At 40.4% G+C, this 25,778-nt stretch overlaps 4 protein-coding genes across 4 annotated transcripts; 1 reads left to right on the top strand and 3 right to left on the bottom strand.

Moving 5' to 3' along the window:
* The first annotated feature begins 867 nt into the window (after positions 1-867).
* Positions 868-2,170, top strand: LOC104807855 (transcription factor RAX3). The gene is made up of 3 exons (XM_010533282.2): positions 868-1,017; positions 1,143-1,272; positions 1,411-2,170. The coding sequence occupies exons 1-3, from the start codon at positions 882-884 to the stop codon at positions 2,078-2,080; spliced, it is 936 nt and encodes a 311-aa protein (XP_010531584.1). The 5' UTR covers positions 868-881; the 3' UTR covers positions 2,081-2,170.
* Positions 2,171-5,938: 3,768 nt separating this feature from the next.
* LOC104807642 (squalene epoxidase 3) lies at positions 5,939-9,230 on the bottom strand. Its single transcript, XM_010533014.2, has 8 exons — positions 8,773-9,230; positions 8,034-8,145; positions 7,772-7,946; positions 7,478-7,646; positions 7,122-7,340; positions 6,762-7,037; positions 6,381-6,659; positions 5,939-6,308 (listed from the first exon to the last, which is right to left on the bottom strand). The coding sequence occupies exons 1-8, from the start codon at positions 9,001-9,003 to the stop codon at positions 6,201-6,203; spliced, it is 1,569 nt and encodes a 522-aa protein (XP_010531316.1). The 5' UTR covers positions 9,004-9,230; the 3' UTR covers positions 5,939-6,200.
* Positions 9,231-10,120: 890 nt separating this feature from the next.
* Positions 10,121-14,002, bottom strand: LOC104807641 (DEAD-box ATP-dependent RNA helicase 16). Its single transcript, XM_010533013.1, has 15 exons — positions 13,666-14,002; positions 13,374-13,532; positions 13,194-13,283; positions 12,966-13,094; positions 12,594-12,694; positions 12,382-12,496; positions 12,122-12,253; positions 11,868-11,933; positions 11,583-11,762; positions 11,375-11,470; positions 11,090-11,227; positions 10,912-10,994; positions 10,763-10,800; positions 10,441-10,649; positions 10,121-10,357 (listed from the first exon to the last, which is right to left on the bottom strand). Exons 1-15 carry the CDS (start codon positions 13,912-13,914, stop codon positions 10,301-10,303), a joined length of 1,842 nt encoding a protein of 613 aa, XP_010531315.1. The 5' UTR covers positions 13,915-14,002; the 3' UTR covers positions 10,121-10,300.
* A 943-nt stretch (positions 14,003-14,945) lies between these two features.
* On the bottom strand, positions 14,946-23,766 carry LOC104807640 (AP2-like ethylene-responsive transcription factor ANT). The gene is made up of 9 exons (XM_010533012.2): positions 23,113-23,766; positions 22,429-23,005; positions 22,228-22,310; positions 22,067-22,075; positions 21,848-21,936; positions 21,656-21,729; positions 15,793-15,843; positions 15,609-15,685; positions 14,946-15,517 (listed from the first exon to the last, which is right to left on the bottom strand). Exons 1-9 carry the CDS (start codon positions 23,462-23,464, stop codon positions 15,114-15,116), a joined length of 1,716 nt encoding a protein of 571 aa, XP_010531314.1. The 5' UTR covers positions 23,465-23,766; the 3' UTR covers positions 14,946-15,113.
* Positions 23,767-25,778: the final 2,012 nt, after the last annotated feature.

Below are 25,778 nucleotides of genomic sequence, written 5' to 3'. Positions count from 1 at the left end.
ATATATATATATATATATATATATATATAATGCATGTGATTTGTTGTCAAATAAATAATGTGGATATGAAGTGGTCTTGCACTTGCACAAGCTATGTTGGGAATTTGTTCGGAATTTGATATCCTACGCAGATGTTTAGTGTGCGTTCTTTTACGACAAAATAACACCATCGTAAAGACATAAATATACAATTTTACATAATATATATATATATATACACACACACACACTCACTACAGATACCATGGATCCCAAAGTGAATGTTTTCACAATTATGGAAATACATACAAACACCCATTCCCCAAAAAAAAAAAAAATTATGATAGCTAATATACGTAAGGTGACAGAGTTTTTCTAGAATTTATTATAGTAGACAACACCATTATAGAAATGCGTTTATATGCCATTACGATAATGTAATAACTGTATGGCAGGAGATAACAGATGTTAGACTAACGCGGACAAATCATAACATCCTGATTATCCGGTCGTCACTTAACTTTTGATTGTTATTTTAATTAAAATTTGTCTTTTCGGCTTGCAAGTAATATCATAAACACAAAGTTACGTTTGCAATTTTTTTAATTCTGCAATTTACAGCTTTTAGTAAAAGATATTTTTTCGTATTATTTATATTTTCGGCAGACCCATTCTACTCGTACGACCTCTCTTTCCTCAAATGCATACCATATAATATACTCACTCGCAATTTACACACACACACACACATATATATGTATATAAACACATGAGCACACGCATAATGACTTGACAGGATCCATTTGTCATTATTATTCTCGTCAAGTTCTTTGGTACCAGTCGAGGCTATAGGAGAAACAAACCTAGAGGACAAGAATCTCATTACAAAGTACAAAAAAAATATGGGAAGAGCGCCGTGTTGCGACAAAACTGCGGTTAAGAAAGGGCCATGGTCGCCGGAGGAAGACACCATCCTTAAGTCATACATCGAGAAGCATGGCACCGGCGGCAACTGGATCGCCCTTCCTCAAAAGATTGGTACTTTAATTATTGGACTTGTATATTTACGATTGATATGATGATGATCATATATATATATGAATTATAAGGATATGTGTTTGATGCGTGTTTTTTTTTTTTAAATTTTTTGGGTGAATTCGAAGGGCTTAAGAGATGTGGGAAGAGTTGTCGATTGAGATGGTTGAATTATTTGAGACCTAACTTAAAACATGGAGGTTTCACCGAAGAAGAAGATTACATAATTTGCAGCCTCTATATGAGTATTGGAAGCAGGTATATATAATATATATTATAATCACATTAAGAGTTCTAACAATTTTACTCTATTCGTTTCAAGCACTTTATTTTTTAAAAAAACTTAATTTGAAACGCTTAATTGATGTTATAAATCACTTGTTTGTGATCATGGAGGTGGTCTATCATTGCTTCACAATTACCGGGAAGAACCGACAACGATATCAAGAACTACTGGAACACGAGGCTGAAAAAGAAACTGATGGGAAAGCAAGGGAAGGCTTTTCAACAATTCAAGCCTGAAACCGAATCCAAAAGATCGGCTCAAACCCATGATCGAATCCAAACCGAAACGCGAGTTTTTCCTGATAACCTTGAAACATTAGACCAAACCCTTTTCAGTTGCCCGAATTTCCCATCCTTTGCCATGGAGGAACAAACAAATCAAAGCCAAGAACAGCCCGACAAGAACCCAATTGAGACATTTTCTTGGGATCCAAACAAGGTTTTCATTGATGATGATGCCGCCTCATATTATTACTATCATCATCATCATCATGGAAGTAGCAACTCCATGAACATTGCTGCTTCTTCATCCCCATCATTAAACTCCATGAATAGCAGCACAAATTCATCCATGCACGTGACTCATTGCAACGTCAACGGCGATCAAGAGGTTTTGACTGAGTTTGACAATTTCCCGACCGAGCTTCTTGATGAACTACTCTATAACACAGCTCAAGATGCAAGCAATATTGTTGCAGTGAAGACTTCTGATCAAAACAGCAATTGGAATAATACCAGCTTGATCGTTGATTATTTGTATGATAATGAAGTCTTTTCTTAGCGGAGATTTTATATATATATATATATATATAGGTTGATTCATGCTTTGTGTTATTGCTTTACATGTTTAGCAGAGATCTTAAAGAGCGGAACGAAAACCCTAGAAGCGTAACGCATAGTGTTTTATTTCCCTGCGTATCGAGCATGTCCTATGTATGATGTTTGTCTTGTCTTTCTTCAATGATACAATTATTATTTAATTATGAGAAAATGTGCTTTTGCCTTGCGAATAGGTGGAAGCTGAAAAGAGGGGAATCCTATGACTTTTAATTCTTCTAAAAAAAATTCAGAAAATATTCAAGAAAGCATTAAATTTTATGGTAACCATAGAAACTCCTAACAGATAACTTTGATGTGATTTATATGTCTGGTGACAAAATTTTCCGCTATCTTTTAGAAATAGTCTCATTGAATAGTTTAGGTAAATAAATTATTATTAATTAGCGAAAAACATAGGTGGATATAGAGAAATCTGCTTCGAGAATTCCATTTATATGTATCTCCAAACATTTCGAATTCTATTTTTTTTTTCTTTTTTGTTTTGTTAAACGAAAATTCTATTAATGAAACTGTGTTCTGCATCGAAGATATATTTAATTTCTAGGAATCCTAGAAAACAAAGATACAAAAGTAGGAGTGCAAATTGTGCTCATCTACGATTAGATAATCTCAAAATGGCGAAACCAAATCGAAATTCAACGAGTCAGTTTGGTGCGTGCATCCCCACGTGTTCCTGATAGAAGTTAATCGTCTCCTTGTTTGCAGTAGAATCTCCTTTGCTATAACTTGTCCAGATTTGGACCCCGATCCTGTGTAGCCATGCATTCCTTTCCCGCCAGATGTTGTAAATTGTCCCCTGGAATAGCAGTAAAATCATAAGTTTCACCGAGAGTTGGTCCAGCCAACATGTCCAGCCTACGAGTGTACTCTGCTCCGTGATGTGTAGTCCCGAATGCTCCAACAATGAGCTCCAGATGTGAATTGTGTATGTATAGTGGAAGAACAAGTGGTCCACTGATTCATGAGCCTGATCACAAAAAATAGACGATTTGGTGACACTTGCAGTCCTCATCCTTGCATTCTATCTATCGTTGGTAACCTGTTAGGAGTAACCAACCAAGAGATAAAAGAATGTTTGGGAACCGAATTCTATTTATTTTTGCATCTTCTTACATCTAATTATATAAACAGAAACATTTTCATCTATCTATATACGATAAATCATATTATTTTATAAGTAATTATATATATATTGTTATTCCCTTAATTTGGTTTGTCAGTCGTACTCTTACTACTTATATATACTTTTTATACGGGATTCTATATCTTATAATAAAGCTCAGCCCGTGCAATATGAGTGTGTGTGTGCACATATATAGAATGCTCTCAAGTCGAAGCAGGCGGTTTTATTTATGGACAATGCATTGACTTGAAGTTTTCTGAATATTTGAGTTTTTTTATGGTCATATACTTGATTCAAAATATTTCAACTCATTAATTTTAATTGGTGATATTTTTAATAATAGAGTTTTATTACTTTTATATTTTTAATAATTGGTGATAATTGACAAAAGGACAAGCATTTGCGGATATATTTGTGTGCATGCATCCACTCATCTTTATTCACAAGTTACCGTACATACATACATACATACATACGTACGTACATATATATACTATTTTCGTTATTCGGCATTAATTAAAACTGTACGAAATACCTAAGTACATAGAATTATTGCATCGGTCTTTAATGAGAACTTAGAGTAGGATACCAATACATACCTAATATATGGATAAATGAAGTAAATTCGAAGAAACTTGTAAATAATTTTATTGTTTATTATGGACTAAAATTAACGTAAATTAAGTGGCTCTATATAAACGCTGTTTATGGATGCGGTGAGATGACAAGTGAGGACAAAGGCAGATGTATCTCCTAAAGTCAAAAAGGAAGAGAAAACGATAAATTACAGTGAACATTGTAGACTTTGTGATTTTTTGTCAACAATAACTATTTCAAAAAGTCAAACTATTGTTTTCCTATTCGTTAGGGCCTTATAACAAAATAACATTTCATATATGTGCGCGTGTATATGTGGACATATAATACACACTAACTATGTGCACGCTATAATTCGGTCATCGTCTCGTAACAATGTCAAAACCTATATACCATTGTATAATTCGTAGTTTTCCTTTATGAATCTTAAATTTGAATAATGCTGAATTAGGGTCGATAGCCATTATTGAGTATATGCTAATTGATAAATTAAGATACCTAGAATAAAAACAGAATATGATAACTTGATAACAAATCATTTGACTGTAATTAATGCTACGAATTGCTTGTAGGATCTAGAACTCAATTGTCGTCGTTTTTTTATTGGTTAACGGAAATGTCAGTGTTCATGACTTGTTATGCTACATATATACTCTTTTCACGAAATATACATATACACACACACACATATATACACACAAGTGTGTACGTAGATGCATGAAGGTTGTGATGCATGTTTGAGATGGACATATACCCAACAGTGGAGGGAGAAAGGGAAAGACTTACAGAGTCAAAGATGGATGATATGATATCTCACATTTACACCTAAACATGGCAAAACATTATCACATGTTCCTCTCTTATTTACATCGTCACACTTCCCATTGTGTCTAAACCTTGACATCATTGAATCCTTCCTCCATCGTGAAGAGATTCCTCAATTTTGCAGTATATATACACGCATACATATATAACCAAAATGATTATATACACCTATATTAAAAGGGCTTCACAATCACATCGATCACGATTTTATCTTTTTTTTTTACATACAATATATGTATTCAATTATCCAATAATGTCATGAAGATTTGGTAAGTTTTTTAAATCGTATGTTATATTATATGGTTTATTGATGGAATCATCATTCTCAACGAAAAGATAAAAATATGTATTACATTTTAAAAATGATATATTTATAAAATTAAAAGCTACTTTATGAAAGGTCGCATCTGTCAATAATTTTGAAATTTAAGTGAAGCCTCGATTGAAGATGAGCCGCGACAAATCGTAATCCGACCACTTCGTCGACCCCTTTCCACTAATTTTATTTTTAAAATTTTACTTTTCTTTATCGGGTTCTTCCTTATTTTTCAAATAGAATGGACCCATATTTAATTTATACATTATATTGGTTTTCTCTTGGTAATGGTTCTTTATTTGATTTGTATCAAAATTTGAGTAGTCACAATATTACATCAAAGTTTTAAAAAAAATGAACGGATTTGTATGATTAATATGGTGTAGATATAAATAAGTTCAATTTATAAGCTTATCCAATAGAACTTTCAGTTTTTGCACAAATAATATGTAATATATTATTATTATTAGCATACCACATTCTCTTAGAAATAATGGGCTGGACCGATGGGTACGTGGCCCAAGTCTTGGAAAGTCTAATACAGGCTCTAATTTCTAGTAATCAAAGCAGATATCAAGGACCTAAATAAAATAATAAAATGGGCCGCATAGTTAAACCCTAAATCCAAGTCTTCATCTGGATGTATTTGGGCCGATTATCGGCCCATGTTTATACATTCGGCCCAACCTATCAAAGATTCAACCTCGATGACAACATTTCGGCCCGAACCGACAGATCCGCCACTTTGACATTATATGATTTCATGTGGCTGTTGTTCTTCAAATATTCAAGCCCCCGTCTCTTTACTTGCGTTTTTGTCCATTCATACACACACTCGGACACCGTGCATATATAAGCCAATTTCACGCTTTGGAGCCAAAAATCCATTTTCAGACATCACCATCACCAGCTTGAAATGATCGTCATGGAGAGACAAATACAACGATGTTACCCAAACTTGGATAGTCTGGTGCTAAGAGAATATATAAAACATGTTCTTACTCTGGATTCAAACTCAAGCGTGGAGAAGAGAATTCACCTAGGCTTTCCCGATTCTCTATGAGATATAGTTGAATCGAATGTGCGGTGAACTTCCGAATTATAAAAAAAAACGTTGTTGCTCGAGTAAATTACAAAGGGTAAGTCTAAAAAGGCAGATGGATCCGTGCTTGATTAGATAATCGATGTCTTCTGATTACATCATTGAGGAGGAGGAGGAGCTCTGTAGATGGCAGGTACAGTTTGAGGGAAGAACATTTGCCTCACCCCCTCCGCTCTGATTATAGGAAAGATTATGCCCGAAGCACTCTGTTCCAAAGTTTATAAACCATTAAGATTGAACAATGTAAGAACTCTATATATATGTGTGTGTGTACGTACCGAGATTAACCTAGCCCCCTTCCAGAAGCGTTTAACTGAAGGAAATGGTAACAGTAAACGCCCGACGCCATAGATCGCCACAGCGAAGAAGTGAAGAAATAGACTTAGAGGGCGAGGGTTTAAACCCGAAAGCAATGCCACTGGTCCAGATGAGAAAACACCTCCAAGGCTGAGATAGTCGAAGCATGCTTCACGCATCTCCTTTCTCGCCTCATCAGACGATGCCAAAAAGACCTTGTACAGTGCACCCGCCAATGTGTTTATGGTCGATGCCACCGGCTGTCAACCCCATACATAAACATCATATCAGAAATCTTAAAACCTTGAATGTGTATATATATATATACATATGCCGGCTCATATATTATTCATTGTGGTTACCTTCCTTAACGTGTAAAATGATTCAAGGTACTTTGAGAGCTGGTCTTTGTCATCAAGGTCATGAAGTGGTCTGAGAAGATCGCGGAGAATGACGATATCTGACAATGCAACAGTCATTCCACCGCCTGTTAAAGGATGACGCATGTTGAATGCATCGCCCAGAAGAAGTGCTCCAGGAGTAGGAACTGGATCGGCTGGCATGCTTCTGTTTGGCATTGTTCTAATATTACCTTTGTCAACTGCAGCAATGAAGGCCTCGTAAAGCTCGGGTGGAACCTGAAACATATATCATAACATAAAAATGCCGCAAAATATCATCTGACATGAACCCAAATTCAGTTATTAAACATATTCGGGTACCTGGGGTGCCACCCGAGTTTTTAGGTACTTGGCCATTTCACCATTGGCAATGGAAGGAAGCTTTTGGTTGGGTATATCAACGAGGCAACGAACTTCTGAACTGCTGATGGGATAAAACAAGATTGGCGACGGGTCACCAAGAATGACATGCCCATGATTCGCATATGGGAGCTGGCAGTTTTCCAGGACTAGACCCACAAAATTAGAGGGAACCTCCACCTGATAGTGACAGATATCTACCGAGTAAGAGACTTGGACAAGATGGATATTAACAAAGGGGTAATATACGTATATAGAAAACAATGTTTTAGCTCCAACTATAAACTATACTCTAAATGTAGGAGATAACATATCACCTTAGGCTTGCAGAGAGAGCGGCGTAGGTTCGAGAAACAACCATCACAAACAATTGTGAGAGGGGCATATGCTCTGAGTTCTCCACCTTCCTTTGTTTTGTATTGAACCCCTTTGATTGTCCCATTTTCCTCGATCAACGAAGTCACAGTTCCTTGCTCCAACCGGACACTGCAATGACACAGTCAAACATCATAGTCCAAAGATGGTGAAACATGGAACAATTACAGTGTCGGATTATGTAGTCTGCCTTGGATGCCAAAAGATAGATAAAAGTAAAGAATCGAAAGGTTTACGTTGGAAGAGAAGCAGCTTTTTCACGCATTCTCTGAACAAAGCGCCCGTTATGGAAGCTCCTTCCAGCCACATCAGAATCAAATTTTTCCAAGGGGTAAGAAAGTCTTGTGTTCTTCCCATCCTTGAAGAGAGCATAACCAAGAACACGCTGGGCATCGATTTCCTTCACACAATCTACAGCCAAGAAGCAAACAAAAGAATGGTTTAATACAATCGAAACAAATCCATCGATTTCCTTCAGACAATCTATAAGACAGTTACCCTCAAGACCGAGCTCAATCAACTTCAAGTAGCCGCCCGGCTGAAGCAATTCGCCCACGATTCTGTCAGGCTCAGTCAAGTCTCTTTCGATGACATGAACTCGTCTTCCCTCCTATAGCATACAAAACCAATATCACGAATGATTTTCATTGTTTCACACTTGTGCTTAGATCTTCAGCAAAAATGTGCACATAGCAATGTAATCTCTTCAATCTCAACAAAAAAAAAACGTATACAGATAATTTCTTATCCAACACGTTTCTTCTATTGAAGCAGAACACGAAAGTGAGATCAAATGTAACACCTTTTTCCGCAAAACACATCATCATAGCATGTCAGAAACGGATGATATTTCCATTTTATCCATCACGCAAATAGAAAATCTCTGTATCAAGTTAAATCATAATAAGAACCCGAAACTTCACGGATCGATTGATGGAATAATCTTGTAGCCAAACAGATATCACCAGCAAATATCTTGAAGAAAAGGAAGAATCCCCTTTGCCATTTGGCCAACATGGAAACAGCAAATGCTAAAAATTCAATCTAATTACCATTACAATTGAGAATTCCAGGAAAAAAAATGAAAAAAAAAAACGTGAAAACTCTGGAACATGAAACTGGAGAAGGTTCTGGAAAAAGGAAGAAACCAAAATTCAACCTGAACAGGAGCAATGGAACGCACTACCATGTCTTTTTCGAAATTCGAATATAATATATTACATGAAATTGGACTTGCCTTGCCGAGGGTATGAGCGAGGGCCGCTCCGGCGACACCAGCGCCGACAATGATGACATCCGTGACAGTTCCAGACCCCTCCACCCCCGAACCCTCCAGCACGGCGCCGCTCCGAGCACCGGAGGAGCCGCGGATCTTCTTGCCCCGGCGAAAGGAGAAGAGAAGAGCAAACGCGAAGAGGGAAGCGAAGAATGTCCCGAGGATGAGTTGATCCACGACAACAATCGCCATAACTGTCGACGTAGAAGACGAAGACGAAGCGGAGGTGAGGGCGCGTCTGTTGCAAGGCTCAGCCGCTGTGACGCGGCCAATGACGAAGGCTCCGGCGATGGAGGAAGGTGCGGAGAACCGGAGAGAGGTTATGGTTGTGGCTATGGAGGAAGGGACGAGAGAGAGGGAGAGAGACGATGGCTTTTTGTAGGAAAGAGAAGAAGGGAGAGATTGTGGTTCTCAATTGACACGGCCTTCATTACGCTTCCGACGAAGAACATTAAATACTCAACGACCCAACCTTCTCATGAAATATATAAAAAAAACATCTAATGTACGAAAAAAATGTTACAGATTAAATTAGTAACGAAATACATTCAATTTACGAATAATATAGATTCGATTTGTATAGATATTTGCAGTAACGTCTCTTCTACTAATGAATCACACTGCCTATATTGTGAAGAAAGAAAAAAAAAAAATCTGTTTCTATGGCTTACAAATGGCATACGTGGAATTCCAAGGGTGCAAAAAAAAAACTGAGGAACGTACATTTAATATCACAACCACTCGACAAATTGTTTGGTTATGCCATTAATATTCAGGCATGTGTTACATAATTTACAAAGGAGAATTTGGTTTCATGTGGAAAAGGATCTCTAATAACATGATTCTCTACACGCATTGGGACCATTGCTCATCTTGTGGATTTTATATTATAATCGAAACGTATGTTTTGGTAAGTCAAGCATGATTCTAATCAATATTCACTTTTATTTAATATTAATATGATTTTGTAGTTAGACCATTGACTTCTAGATTTTATAATCGATGTGTGAATGACATGTTCGAAACAATATATCTTTCCATTCGTTCGTTATTTGTTTTTTTGGGAACGTAAATGTCGAATCCCATGCAGATCCGTATTATATTATATAGTGTGGGCAGTACTGACAAAATGTCATTATCTACTGAAAGGATGTGTTTTCATCATAAAACCAATACGAATTTACGCTTACGAAAATCACAACGCAGTCAAGTAAACGGACCAAATGTTAGGTTTAATAAACACGTACATAAATACACACCTGATTTTTTTTTTTGAAATTTAGTTTAATAAATATATAAAACTGTGATCGAGTTTCAAGCAATATGAGGCTTGTGACCGTTTGGTCAAGTGCCTGCCTCACCGCGTGATTCACTTGGAACCCAGACCAGTTCCATTGTTTTACATTGTCAAATAACTTTAGCTGAGACAACACATTAAATCGAAATTTCTATAACAAGCGGACGAAAATATTTCACTCACCGGACCTAATCAGACAGATTTATGTTTCTTGAGGTTGCTGCTTTCCCTGGTTCGGCTTTTAGGTCCCTGTTCCATGACACAACCCACATAAATACGATCAGGAAATGGAAATTTCAACAAATAAATAAGAAAATGGTGGAGGGGAGTACGTTGGGGTTGAACGATTTAAGGGGGTCGCTGCCTTTTCTGGGTCTTTTCCTGTTTGCGCGTCTGCTGCCGCTGTTTCCCATGGCAGCCCTCGCCATCTTCACCATCTTGCTCGCCTCTTTCGTTTTATGATCCACTAGATACTCTGGTATCTCTCTTAGATGCGGTGCTGCCGGTTCTTTGCTCAGCACCTTGTCGTGTTTCAGCAGATCTAGTCGGGAACTTTCACTTTTCAGTTGATATTATGATGCAGAGTCCAACATAAACCATTTTCATGCATAATTTGATAAAGGTTTTATTCAACTGAGATGATGTATCATTTACCTAAGTCCCTTGGGTTCGCCTCAAAATGAGACTTCAACCTGGTGAATCAGAGGCCAAGATCGCACTTGTCAAAAATCACGTTCCATATGGCCTCGGTCCGACCGTTTCATAACCATATGTCAAGCTTAAACCCATATCATACTACTTACTTGTCAGAGTTGATAATCTCATTCCTCAAATCCTGAGCTCGGGACTCCCTTACTGCAATTTTCGTAACACTCTTTGCAACATCCTGGAAGAAGCAACTCTCTTACCTCATCAGATACTTCACCTGATTCAGCAGCCATTGCAGATTTGAAGAGAAAAAAAAGCTCCTGAATTACTCACCTCGGCTCTATATCGTAACGACTCTATTGCAGTCTCTGTCAATAAAGGGAAGGGCGTGATTGTTTCAGCTTCCTTGTTATCGTCACCTGCTAAGAAGTCTTTTATTTCTTCAAATCCTTCCATCTCATCTGGAGAAACCTGTTGCCAGTGAAAAAAGCATTATTAGACAGCCAACTATTTAGTTCATGGACTGAGTGACTATAGAGAAGAACAGGAACCAGTACCTAAGCCTCTATACAAATACTGCAAAACAAAAGAAAGCCCGAAATATTTCCAGGAACTCACAAGACAGATGGAGGAACCGCTACTGTATGCTCTCCCTGTACGCCCAATTCGGTGAATATATCCTGTAACACTTCGAGGCATGTCAAAGTTTATTACCTGCATGAACATGCCAGAGGAGAGTAAGGGCGAAAACCACTAGAGACAGGTATTGTCTGTCGAAATTCAGACCAGACAAAAGAATACGGCTGTCACTTTGAGGAACGCTGACCGTGTGAACTCTTTTGAAGTCGATTCCCCTAACTACACCAAACTCAGAGTCCAACTTTGGCTTGGCTCGCTTTCTGGATTTGTTATTGTCCTTGTTACTCTCACCACTAGCTTGCTCCCTTTCTTTTGTCTGGCTACCATCCGTTGCTATCAAATAATCAAAGAGACCAGCATTGAATTCCTGGAGAAAAGGAAAAAGAATTCAGTATGAAAAATTAACGAAATCGGTAAAATCGACAAAAGCTAACTCCATCTGTGTCAATTCATAATGGAATTGTTTATGTACCTCAAGGATATGAAGCCGAGAATTCTGTGGCAACTCCGCATTTAGGATGGCAGACTTGATTCCAAACTGAAAAACAGAGCATATGTGTCAGAAACGGAAGATAGAAAGTAATAAAATTCACAAGGATAATGGAGGAAGATGGCAGGCTTATTCCCCTCTCCCTTTCCCCATCCTCACAAATGACCACACAACAAAGCGAGATAATGAAGACGGCACAGTCCAAGAATCCATGCATTTACAAGCGTCACACTTACCTTTTCTAAGAACAATTTCAACCTGAAACCCATGTCAATAGTATTGGTGAAGACCAGAACCTTTTTCTGAACCAACTCTAGCTTCAAGAGAGCTAACATATAAAGCAACTTATCCTGAGCACTGCATGAAACCTACAATAACAAAGGAGACCAACCATCACATATCACAAGCCACAAACTATGAATCTAAAAAACAAACATAAACATGAACTTGGATAGGGACGATAAAATTTGAAGAAAAGAAAAGACTTAATTCTTACCCAGAACTGCTGAACATTTTTCGGGACAGGTTCCTCCTTTCTGCCCCCGCTCTCTTGCAAGGTCAATGTGACAGGGTTGTGCAGAATCAATTTCTTCAATTTTTCAACATCAGAACTGAAAGTTTGCATGCAGATATCACAAATCAACCACAGGAGATTATCCCAGCCAAACAAGTTCAATTTAACAGCACACATATCTGCAAATATTATACCTTGTGGTAGCAGACATTAGAAGACATTGGCAACGCTTTGGGATAATCGATGTTAATGCCCTCAGATCATCTTCATAGCCATATGACAACAGAAGATCTGCCTGATAACAGAAATGCATCAACATCATTTCCTTGTACAGAAAAGCAAATGAAACAATTGGAGGAAATTCTTTCTAACTTATACAGTGTGCACCTATTTTATGAATATCCAAGAACTCAGTGCCAAACCTTATTTCTAAAGCACTAGATTCTCTGCAGATTTGTCAAATATCAAACTATTCTAGCTAAGCTGATAAATCTCCTAATCGAGCCTCATGTCATTTCAAATATTTGAATCAGATAACCCCAACAATAAGGGAAAATGAATTCCACCTCGTCAAGAACAAGAATTTCAAGCGAGTCACTGATAGCTGCGGGCTGCAATGCTCCGGCAGAAAAACATTTAGGTATACAAGCAGGCGTAGAGACGACAATGTCGGGTAGTCCAGCCAATGCAGTACGCTGAAAGGAAAAAGATATTGCACTGATCACATAAGCAAGTTAACAAACAGATCAATGCCATATTTGGATTCACAGATTTATTATAACCAGTGAACCAACCATATCAGATGCAGGCATGCTACTAGTCAGTTGCACTGCTTTCAGTTGAACCCTACACCAGTCGAGAAGTGATGAAACCTCGGAGTAAACCTGCATTGCAAAAGAACACAAGCTCGCAATGAGCGAGCAGCAGAAACAACGAAAGATCATTAATTTAAACAACCACACCATAAAACCTGCCTGGTGACACAATTCCCGCGACGGAACAAGAACAAACGCCGCTGGAGCAAGCCTCTTCTTGCTCCCGGAATCAGAGAAAAGCTTCTGAAGCAGTGGCAAAAGATACGCCAATGTCTTACCGGAACCCGTCTTAGCCCGAGCAACCACATCTTTTCCTTCCTAACATAGTAGCCAGAAAAGAGAGAGAGAGAGAGAGAGAGAAACCCACATAAATTACTAAGGCACGATTGCAAATTCAATAATCGACACGATTGAAGAATAACAGAATCCAAAAAGTTTGTGAAAATTTTACCAGAATGTAAGGAATTGCTGTTTGTTGGATAGGCGTGGGCTTATGAATACCCTTTTTATTCAGCGCACGGATTAGCCGAGAATCAAGGCCTGATTCCTCGAAACTCTTCTCCACCTCCTCTTCTCCTCCATCTTCGGATTCGTCTCCCTCCTTATTGTCTCTCCGTTCCACTACTTTCTCTACTTGTTCTCTCGTCTCTTCTTCGTTGGGCTTCTCCTCCTTCATGGGTTTCTTCTTCGTCTTAGCCATGGAATCAGAGCTTCCACACCAAGGAGAAAGGAAGGCGCGAAACAGGTCACCGATTAGGGTTTATCAGGGGTGTAAGCTCGATTCGATAGCGAAACTCCTGGAGAAGGCTGTTGATGATATGGGTCGGTTATGACCTATTAATGGGCCCACAATTGGCCCAATAGGCCATTTCGAATTTTGGGCTCTCACCGACATGTGAGACACGTGAGGTCACGTGTGTTTGACTGGTCTTCTCTAGACCACGTATGGCGGATTTCCTTTTGCCCCCGAAATAATTGTTTCCTAGTAAGTGGTCCGGAAAGATCACACGAGTAAAAAAATTTATTATTAATATATATAGATTTATTCTGAATTTTAACATGATTCCCCAAAAAAATTTGACTGCTTGAGAAAGGCGGACCGTTTAACATCTCATAAAAAGAACGATAATTTTAGATAAGATATAGAACAGCAAAATTATTGAAATGACACGGTGAAAGGGGGGACATTGTGGGGATGGGGATTCAGCAATGATGGTATTATGGTATAAAAAACATTGGAATTATGGGACTCAAAAAGGAGAAAATATCTCGCCGGAAACGGCAGAAGAAGAGTAATATTAGGATTAGTAACTACAAAAAAATTTACTATTCAACGTTTGGTGACCCAATGGGCGAGAGATCATAAAATCATCTTTCAAGTCATGGGTTCGATTCCACTGGTGGGAAGTGATGTAATTTCTGGACTAAAATGGTCCATATATAAAGATTGATCCCGAGCCTATAGTGGATGTAACCGGGTCAAAGATGCAGAAACCATCCTGGTTATAAAAATAAAATAAAATTTACTGTAATAGACGCAAGGTGTTCTTGTAATTAGAGGGGTATAATCGTCTTTTGACATCCGAATTTTCGAGGATCTGCTGAGTAAAATGCCGACCTAGGTAATTTACAACATATTTGCATATCTCATCTCAAGAATTTTTCTTATGTATTTCCAATCATTTGGCCATCTATATATACATAAAAGCAAATATATAAACACACACGGTGTAAGGGAACGGACGGATGTCGATATGATTCATTTGTTAAAGAGATCCAATATTACAAAATCCCGATGTACCGTTCCTAAGGAAAACTAAACCGAATAATCCCAATTCCCCATATCACCATTCTTTTCGTGCATGGACCCTTTGGTATACTAAAAACCAGATAACCAAGTTACAAGTCTGCCCAGGCGGCGAAAACCGGCATCTGAGGCAAGGCAAGAGCACCAGTCTTGAGCTCGTCATTAGGGTTCGTCCAAGTGCTCATATTTCCGGAGGCATTTGCACCCATCATCTTCGGTCTGACCTGAGGGATGGCGAAAATCGTAGGAAAACTCACGACCCGATCCGAGTTTCCTTCCCTCGAGCAGTCGAGAACGACGTTATGACCCACGTCGCTTTCTAACGACGATTCTTTGCTAACGATGTTCTTTCTTGCAAGCTCTCCAGACAAAAGAGTGTTGCTTGACATGATCCTTTCGACATCGTACCTCGTTATGTCGAAGTTTGTGACAGCGTTTGTCCCTCTGAACTTGATGGCGGCCACGTCGTAGGCTTCTGCGGCTTCCTCTTGAGTCCCTAACCATTCACAAAGGGTAACGGTTAATGTTGAAAAATATCGATTATTTCAATCTTAAATATGAAAAAAAAATTGTTACAAGAAACGAACCGAACGTTCCAAGGTAGAGGTCTTTGTTGCCGGCGACTCTGCCGATCCGAGCTTGCCACCTTCCATGTTGGTGATGCCTTAACACAATATGATTAGACATGTCAGCCTATATAATATGAATATATAGTCCTAAACATTATAATATGCGTGACTATATATATATATATATATATGATCCACAAACCTTGTGACTCCCCTATAGATCGAAGCACCTCTCGAGAATCCGCTACTCTTCCTGCACCAAAATGCATTTCGTGTTAATTTTCCACCCGCAAAATAGTAGTCCAAGGATATTTTGGTCATACATAATGGAAAGATATACTATTGTAAATATTCTATCGTATCACTTCCAGATTTTATGTTCATTAGTTACCTTGATTGTAGCTAAATCATAGCAACCCTACGTCTATATATTTTGTAATCTCTACACTTGGAATAATAAGAAATATTATTCCCCACTATCGTTTATGGTATCAGAAGCCATTGTCTAGCGACTTTTTTTTCCAAACCTAATCTCTCTTCTCCTCGCCGCCGACCATGTCTGATGGTAGCACTCCCACCGATGGCTCCACACCGACAACAAACCCCATCGCGGATACCGTCAATCCGTACAACCCCGAAAACCTCACCTCTCCGTTGATTAATATCAACGTCACAAATGTGACCAAGCTTTGCTCCTCTAACTATCTCACGTGGAGTCTTCAACTTCGGTCTCTCTTCCAAGGATACAACTTGGAGGACTTTCTCAGCCCCGAGCACTGTGTCTCATCCACCATCATCGAGGACAACGTCGTGAAGGCCAACCCGGCCTATCCGACATGGTATCGCCAAGACAGACTCACCTTCAGCGCACTCCTCGGTTCTATCTCCACCTCGTGTCAAGCCCTAATTGCTCGTGCCACCACCACCAGCGAAGCATGGACGACCCTTGCCTCCACTTATGGCCGATCGAGTAGGGGACACATCAAGCAAATCAAAGACAATATGCGCCGTTACTCCAAAGGCGGCCACTCTATTGATGACTATATGCATTTCTTCAAGACTAAGGCTGATGAATTAGCACTTCTTGGCAAGCCTCTCGACCACGAAGATCTCGTGGATCTTGTTCTCGCTGGACTTGGAGACGATTACAAATCTGTAAAAGACGCTATCAATGCAAGGGATCTTCCGATCTCCTTCGTGGAACTTCATGAGAAGCTCCTCAATCACGAATCTGTGATCCAAGCGTCGGAGCCCCTTCCCTCGATCATGCCGATCTCTGCTCATAACGCTCAAGCCCAACAACCGAGCCAATCACCTCGTCCTCAATGGAATCAGAATCCACGACATTCCACCGGCAATGCTCTTGGGCGTCCTCGCAAACCATCTTCCGGCTACCAAGGGAAATGTCAACTTTGTGGCACCCAAGGACATAGCGCCAAGCGATGTCATCTTCTCCGTGGTTCCTTTGCTGGTGTCTTAGGCTCCTCTCCTACGTCCCAACCATGGCAAGCTCGGGCTAATCATACCACCATCTCGGCTGTACCTCCATCACCGACTTGGCTACTCGATTCGGGAGCATCGCATCATATTACTTCCGACCTAAGCAATCTCTCCTTCCATGCTCCTTACTCCGGTGGTGACAACGTTGAGCTTGGAGATGGCTCCAACCATCCCATATCACATACGGGTTCTATGTCCCTACCCTCTCAATCTCGTTCTTTATCTCTTACGAATGTTCTTTGCGTCCCGACCTTACGTAAAAACCTTGTGTCCACCCATCAACTTTGCAAAACTAATAATGTTTCGGTTGAATTTTTCCCTTTCCATTTTCAGGTGAAGGATCTCGTCACGGGGGCGTCACTAGCAACAGGAATACTTAGAGATGGTGTGTATGAGTGGCCGAACGTCTCACAAACCCATTCCTCTCGTGTTACTCTAGTCTTTTCGTCTATCAAGTCTTCCATTCACGACTGGCACTCTCGGCTCGGACATCCTTCGACCGAGGTCTTGCATAAAGTCATTCAACAATTTTCCATTCCTTTGTCTTCTTCTTCTCCAAAAGACTTGTCTTGCGAGTCATGTCCGATTAATAAAACTCATAAACTTCCATTTCGGAGCCCCTTCCCTCGATCATGCCGATCTCTGCTCATAACGCTCAAGCCCAACAACCGAGCCAATCACCTCGTCCTCAATGGAATCAGAATCCACGACATTCCACCGACAATGCTCTTGGGCGTCCTCGCAAACCATCTTCCGGCTACCAAGGGAAATGTCAACTTTGTGGCACCCAAGGACATAGCGCCAAGCGATGTCATCTTCTCCGTGGTTCCTTTGCTGGTGTCTTAGGCTCCTCTCCTACGTCCCAACCATGGCAAGCTCGGGCTAATCATACCACCATCTCGGCTGTACCTCCATCACCGACTTGGCTACTCGATTCGGGAGCATCGCATCATATTACTTCCGACCTAAGCAATCTCTCCTTCCATGCTCCTTACTCCGGTGGTGACAACGTTGAGCTTGGAGATGGCTCCAACCATCCCATATCACATACGGGTTCTATGTCCCTACCCTCTCAATCTCGTTCTTTATCTCTTACGAATGTTCTTTGCGTCCCGACCTTACGTAAAAACCTTGTGTCCACCCATCAACTTTGCAAAACTAATAATGTTTCGGTTGAATTTTTCCCTTTCCATTTTCAGGTGAAGGATCTCGTCACGGGGGCGTCACTAGCAACAGGAATACTTAGAGATGGTGTGTATGAGTGGCCGAACGTCTCACAAACCCATTCCTCTCGGTTCACTCGAGTCTTTTCGTCTATCAAGTCTTCCATTCACGACTGGCACTCTCGGCTCGGACATCCTTCGACCGAGGTCTTGCATAAAGTCATTCAACAATTTTCCATTCCTTTGTCTTCTTCTTCTCCAAAAGACTTGTCTTGCGAGTCATGTCCGATTAATAAAACTCATAAACTTCCATTTCATGTCTCATCTATATCATCGTCTCGACCCCTTGAAATAATATTTTCGGATGTTTGGTCTTCGCCCATTGCTTCCTTTGACGGTTTTAAGTACTATGTCATTTTTGTTGATCATTATACTCGGTATACGTGGTTTTATCCTCTTCAGCGAAAATCTCAAGTACTTGAAATTTTTCCTCGATTCAAAGCTCTTGTTGAAAACCGATTCCAAAATCGCATTCAAACACTTTATTCGGACAATGGAGGGGAATATATTGGTCTTCGCTCTTTTCTTTCTACTCACGGAATCACTCACCTAACCACCCCTCCACACACACCCGAACACAATGGTTTGTCGGAAAGAAAGCATCGACATATCATGGAGATGGGAATGACTCTTCTTTCTCACGCCTCCATGCCCGTGTCCTATTGGACTTTTGCCTTTCCAACAGCCGTGTTCCTAATCAACCGTCTACCGACCAAAGTCCTTGATTATAAATCACCATTTCTCGCTCTCTTCGACACCAAACCCAACTACACTAAGCTACGCACCTTCGGTTGCCTATGCTTTCCTTGGTTGCGCCCATACTCTCATCATAAACTCGACCCACGTTCTTCACCTTGTGTTTTTGTCGGTTATTCGCTTACACAAAACTCATTCCTTTGTCTACAACCTTCAACATCCCGAGTTTTCTCGTCTCGTCATGTAACATTTTTTGAATCTTCCTTTCCTTTCTCAAAACAATTGTCATCGTCTCTCACCCGCGACACAAACCCTAATGTGTCTCATTCTCCTTCTCACACCCTGGTTCCGCGCCACTCATACACATCACCATCGGAGTCTGCCTCGCTAGTACCCCTTCAACGGGATTCCTCGCCTCTGCCAGCACTACCATCACCGAGTCTACCATCACCCACCACTCTCTCATCACCGTCTCCCATATCACCCGAACCTGATCATCCATTGCAGCCTACACTCACCACCGCTCAACCTACCATTACCGACAATCCACTCATCGAACCACCCCCAGTATCCGAACCTATTCACCAACCTTGCCAAACACGAAACAGTCACCCCATGGTAACCCGTTCCAAAAACAACGTCTCCCGCCCCAATACCAAATTCTCCAATCATTCCACCACCACACAGCCCTTGGACATAGAACCTAGTACCGTGTCCCAAGCTCTCAAATCACCACAATGGAGGCAGGCCATGACGGAAGAGTTTGACGCGTTGGTGAAGAATGGAACATGGGATTTAGTTCCTCCGGATTCATCCTATAATATTGTCGGGTGCAAATGGGTATTCCGTACTAAGCGACGTGTTGATGGTTCCTTTGACAGGTGCAAGGCAAGACTCGTAGCTAAGGGATTTCATCAACGTCCCGGAATCGACTATCACGACACATTCAGCCCCGTCATCAAACCGGCGACTATCCGGCTTGTCCTAAGCATCGCTATCACTCGTGGATGGCCGCTACGGCAACTAGACGTCAATAATGCGTTTCTTCAAGGCCATCTCACCGAGGATGTCTATATGATGCAACCACCGGGCTTCGTAGATCAAGACCGTCCCACTCACGTGTGCAAACTGCATAAGGCTCTATACGGGCTCAAGCAAGCGCCACGTGCTTGGTACCATGAGCTCCGTAGCTACCTCTTATCCTCGGGCTTCAAGAACTCCATGGCTGACACTTCGTTGTTTGTCTTTCGTGATGCCGACGTCGTCATCTTCCTTCTCGTCTATGTTGATGACATTGTCATCACCGGCAGCGACCCCATCAAATGCCAAGAATTCATCCGTCATCTCTCGGCTCACTTCTCCCTCAAAGATCTTGGGGAACTATCCTTCTTCCTCGGCGTGGAGGTTACTCGGACAACCACTGGCCTTTACCTCACGCAGAACCGGTACATCCAAGATCTTCTCCGACGGACAAACATGATCAATGCCAAGCCCGTCACAACTCCGATGTCTTCCACAACCTCGCTCACCCTGTCGGCCGGCTCCCCTTTAGATGATCCAGCAGAATACCGGAATGTGGTTGGAAGCTTGCAATATCTACACTTCACACGTCCCGATATTGCTTTTGCGGTGAATAAACTCTCTCAATACATGCATCGCCCTACCACCGAGCATTGGCAGGCCGTGAAACGCGTCCTGCGTTATCTCGCCGGTTCTTCGTCCCTTGGCGTCTTCATGCCCGCGAAGAACACTCTCAGTCTTCATGCCTACTCGGACGCGGATTGGGGAGGCAATCGCGACGACTTCACTTCCACCGGAGCACACATTGTCTACCTCGGCTCCCATCCCATCTCTTGGTCGTCAAAGAAGCAACGAAGTGCTGCTCGATCCTCGACGGAATCCGAATACAAGTCCGTAGCTTCCACGGCGTCCGAAGTTCGTTGGTTATCCTCTCTCCTCTCAGAACTTGGGGTTGACGTTCCAAAACCCCCGGTTATATACTGTGATAATGTCGGTGCCACGTACTTATGTGCTAATCCGATCTTTCACTCACGCATGAAGCACGTGGCGATTGACTACCATTTCATTCGGGGACTTGTCCAAGATGGACATCTTCGGGTCACTCATGTCTCCTCACATGATCAACTTGCTGATGCCCTCACCAAAGCACTTCCTCGGGCCCGGTTCGATCTTCTTCGTGTCAAGATTGGTCTCGCACACGAGCCACATCTTGCGGGGGCGTAATGGAAAGATATACTATTGTAAATATTCTATCGTATCACTTCCAGATTTTATGTTCATTAGTTACCTTGATTGTAGCTAAATCATAGCAACCCTACGTCTATATATTTTGTAATCTCTACACTTGGAATAATAAGAAATATTATTCCCCACTATCGTTTAATACATACATATATATATATATACACACACATGTAATATGTACCTCCTCAAATGGGCAACATACTCTTGCCTGGTCATGTTCCCCATTTCTTCAATCTCCTTCCGATAATTCTCCGCCTGAAAAACAAAAACGAATCTATAATTATCGAGTGAAATATTATCTATATAATTATACGTAAAATGGAAACCGGATCTAACAGATACATACATATATATATATATACACACACATGTAATATGTACCTCCTCAAATGGGCAACATACTCTTGCCTGGTCATGTTCCCCATTTCTTCAATCTCCTTCCGATAATTCTCCGCCTGAAAAACAAAAACGAATCTATAATTATCGAGTGAAATATTATCTATATAATTATACGTAAAATGGAAACCGGATCTAACAGATAAAATGGAAATGAAAGGGATCAAAATGATTTACGGGGAAATTGGTGTGAGTAGAGGGACCCCAATACTTGAGTGCAGCAAGGTCGTATGCTCGTGCAGCTTTCTCCTCCATATCATAACCCCCTAAAAAAGAATTTGGACTTATTCGGGTTAATATTAATATATATATATATATAAGGCATTCAGCAATCCATCATTATAATTCTCCGAGAAAATTGGGAGATAATGAAATCAAGAATATATATATACTCACCCAGATAAACTGAGAAGATCAAATCATTCGAGATTTTTGGCATTGATCGTAACAAAAACACCCCACCAAGGAAAAAGAAAAACAATAACCACAGTCAATCATAAATGGATCGATCGAAATTATTGATGAGTTCATACAACAAATATTATGTGAACACAAACCTTGTCTTCCCTTCCTGCTCTGACCTTCTTTCTTGTAACTGTTGTCCCAGAGATGAGCTTCGTATCTACCGGTCCATCTATGTCTATTTCAGACAAAGAATACAGTGAACCATGACAGATTAAAATCACACAACGAGAACAAAGGTGGTCTCGGGTATTCAATAATTAAATAAACTAAAGGAAAGAGACGAAGATACGGACCGTGTGACGCCCCTGTACTGAGAAGTTCTCTGTCCGAACGTGTCAATGGATTTTCTATGGACAATGTGTCTTTGTTCTACGACGACTTCTTGTCCTCTCTTCTTTGGCTCGAACCCAACGCCCTCCAAAACAGCGGATGAGAATTGCTGGTGCGAGCCAGTGACGCAGCTCGACTGGGAACCAGGGCTCATGGACAAGCTCAACGACTGTTGCAATTCCCCATATGCCTCCATCCCGACGGACCCTGCCTGTGTCATCCCAGGGTCGTTCTCGTAATTTCTTGAGACCAGGGTCTTCATCTCAGCTTGGAGTTGCAGGGCAGTGGACTGCGAAGAAGAATCGTGGGTCTCTTCATGGTTTCTTATTTCGTGGAAGTTGCCGTTGAAGGGATAGTGTTGACCATCTTGAGAGGATGGATTTTCCTGGAAAATCTTTAGAGAATCTTGAGCGTTGGACTCATGGGCGTTGTAGAATATACTGTCTAAGCTAAGAGCCATGGCTTCTTTGTGGGAGTTATGGTGATGGGTCCCCATTGTCAGTGCTCCCCCGAAGAAATCCTCCATTTTTGGCGTTGAATCTGTTCCACGACAACAAGAAACCAAAACCCAAAACAGGAATGAACTTTCTTGGACGAAAAAAAAACCCCCACGAAACAACAAGAAAAAGATTGAAACTTCTCGTCACCTTGATTGGGTTGATGAGACGACCTGTTGAGAGCTTCCATCAAACAAAGAGAGCCATCAGACCTGAGTGGCATCACGGGCAAATGAGAATAGATTTCCCCGGTTCCATAGCAGACGCCATAACTTCCATTGTTACCACAATCACCGAGCTGAGGAACAACAGAACCAGACGACAAATGAGAAGCAGAAGCAGGAGCAGAGACAAAGGGGTTAGAAGACAGTGTCTGGTTGTGGTGGTGATGGACGACTCCACCGCCATTTTCTCCCATCTCCGAGACGTTGGAAGAGAGAGAGAAAGCCAACAAGCTGGACACAGTGTTGTTATTGCGATCATCTCTGCAAAAAGACTTCATTTTTTTTCGTTACAACTCTCTTCAATCTCTAAGAGATGGGTCTTCTTCTTTCTTCTTTTATATATATCTTTCCCGCTTAAGTGCAGGGAGATACCCAATCATTGGGAAACCAGTCTTCGAGCTATGTAAAAAAATATTATTAGCACGTCATTACTTCTTTGATTAAACAAAATCCATCTTAATACAAAACTCAAGCTCCTTATAAATCTCTCTCTCTCTCTCTCTCTCTCTCTCTAAATGCAAGAGAAAAGAAAGGAAGCAACTTTAGGATACAGCGAGTGATCTGAGATTATACAACAAACACAAATTGCAGTTGAATCCATTGGGATCTGTGTTCATGAGAAAGACATCTCTTATGTTTCATTTTTTTTTTTCGCTTTTAGCCCTACAATTCCCCAACTCCCACCTTATTGTCTTTCGCTTTTCTTTTTTTTTTCTTTCGTTAATCTTTTTTTGAATTTCATGAAACCCATAAACATACTACAACCACGACCAAGAAAGAAAATCTTTCCGAGCTCTTTATTCTAATTCCAGGTTCTCGCTTATGCGAAGAAGAAACACAACATAGTGTCGGTCCATATTTAAAAATAAAAACAAGATAATATGAGACAGGAATACGATATAAAATTGCATAGATTTGTGCAAGGACTAGGAAAAGTCCAAGATTTCGTGCCGACCGTAAAATCATAAGAGCAAACTTTGTTCAGTGTGCTAAAACGACCCATCGGATACAACGCAGTACCCTTTATGACGTTATCATCCAAAAAATCTGAGCCTAGGGTTCACCTTATTAAATTGGTTCCAACCATGCACGAACCATATAATGGCTTGTGTATAATAATTACATATACATCCATGATCCACATGTAATCGTAGCAATACAGGTCCTAGATTTCTAAAACCCAAAAGCAATATCTCTTTTTATATAATTTTATATTTAAGAACCAAACAAATCGAACGAAATACCTGTAATATATATATATATATATATGAAATGTAGACAAAAAAATCTTCATGTTCATGGGGTAACTATGTATATGATCGATGTATACCATAAGGCATGCCTACGCTACATAAATGTTATATGCATTATGCACACATACAATATCAAATATATTTATTCATACACACACACACACATATATATATATATATATATATATATATATATATATAATGCGTCGCAGGCAATTTATGATGCAATGGGTCTTAAATATAGATTGAAAATTTTGTGCACAGACAAAACTGTACATTTAAACGCTTTTACAATTACGTAACAGTGTCACACAGCTCACGCACAGGCCCTACTGATGTCCGCCACCTTCTCTCTAATGCAAGGAAAAGACGTTTATACGGCGCCGTTTTGGTTAGAAATCAAAACCCTCCATCCATCTTAATTACTTTGACTTATCATCACCACTTCTTTGTCCTTTCTTCGTTTGAAAAAAAAGGGGGTTGCACCAAAAAAATTAGTGAAAATCAATAATGGTTGCGTCGGATTCTCATATCCATTTTTTTCAATTTTGAATAGATTTTCAGAAAACTAGTACGTGCACATATATAAATAAACAGAGTTGAAGTTGATTAGGCAACTTATAACATGTAATTAACTTGCCATGGGAACCAAATGCCCTTTTAGGTTACAAAGCAACAAAAACTTAAGTCAATCATCCATCCGACAATATATCTTGGACTGATGTCGTTTGGCATAAGCATCATATCCCGAAGTTTGCTTTCACCACTTGGCTAGTCAACTTGGACAGATGCCCGACAAGAGATAGAATGAATTCATGGGGATTGAATACAGATCCGAGATGTCTTCTCTGTCAGGATAGTGTAGAAACTAGAGATCATTTATTTTTTGAATGCCCATATTCTTCAAGGATTGTTGCAGCCTCGTTGGGTACTATGATCCAGATCCCTCCTAACTGCTCTTGGAATGAGATTCTCCACTTGTTAGATCGTAGCCTTGGTTGCAGGGTTAGAAGATTCACAGTCCTATCATTATGGCAGATAATAATCTACATGATTTGGAAAGAGAGGAACAACAGGCTGCATCGAAGTCACTTCTCAGATATCTCCTTACTGATCAGGGATATTGACAGGGTTTTTCGGACACGTATTGTTGCCCTGCGCTCTTCCTCACCTGAACTGGCAAGCTTAAGTCTGTAGCTTTGGTTCAACAGTAACCCGCTACCTACTCCACTGATACAGACCAACTAATAGAGCCAATCTCTGTTAATTTTTTGTAATGGAGTTCACCCACTATGTATCGACAACTATGTATCTTTTTCGTTAATACAAATCTTTATAA

This window comes from Tarenaya hassleriana, unplaced genomic scaffold (assembly GCF_000463585.1).
Source record: "Tarenaya hassleriana unplaced genomic scaffold, ASM46358v1 Cleome13, whole genome shotgun sequence".
NCBI lineage: Eukaryota > Viridiplantae > Streptophyta > Magnoliopsida > Brassicales > Cleomaceae > Tarenaya > Tarenaya hassleriana.
The sequence above is the reverse complement of the archived record's forward strand: the minus strand, read 5'-3'. Positions and strand labels throughout refer to the sequence as shown.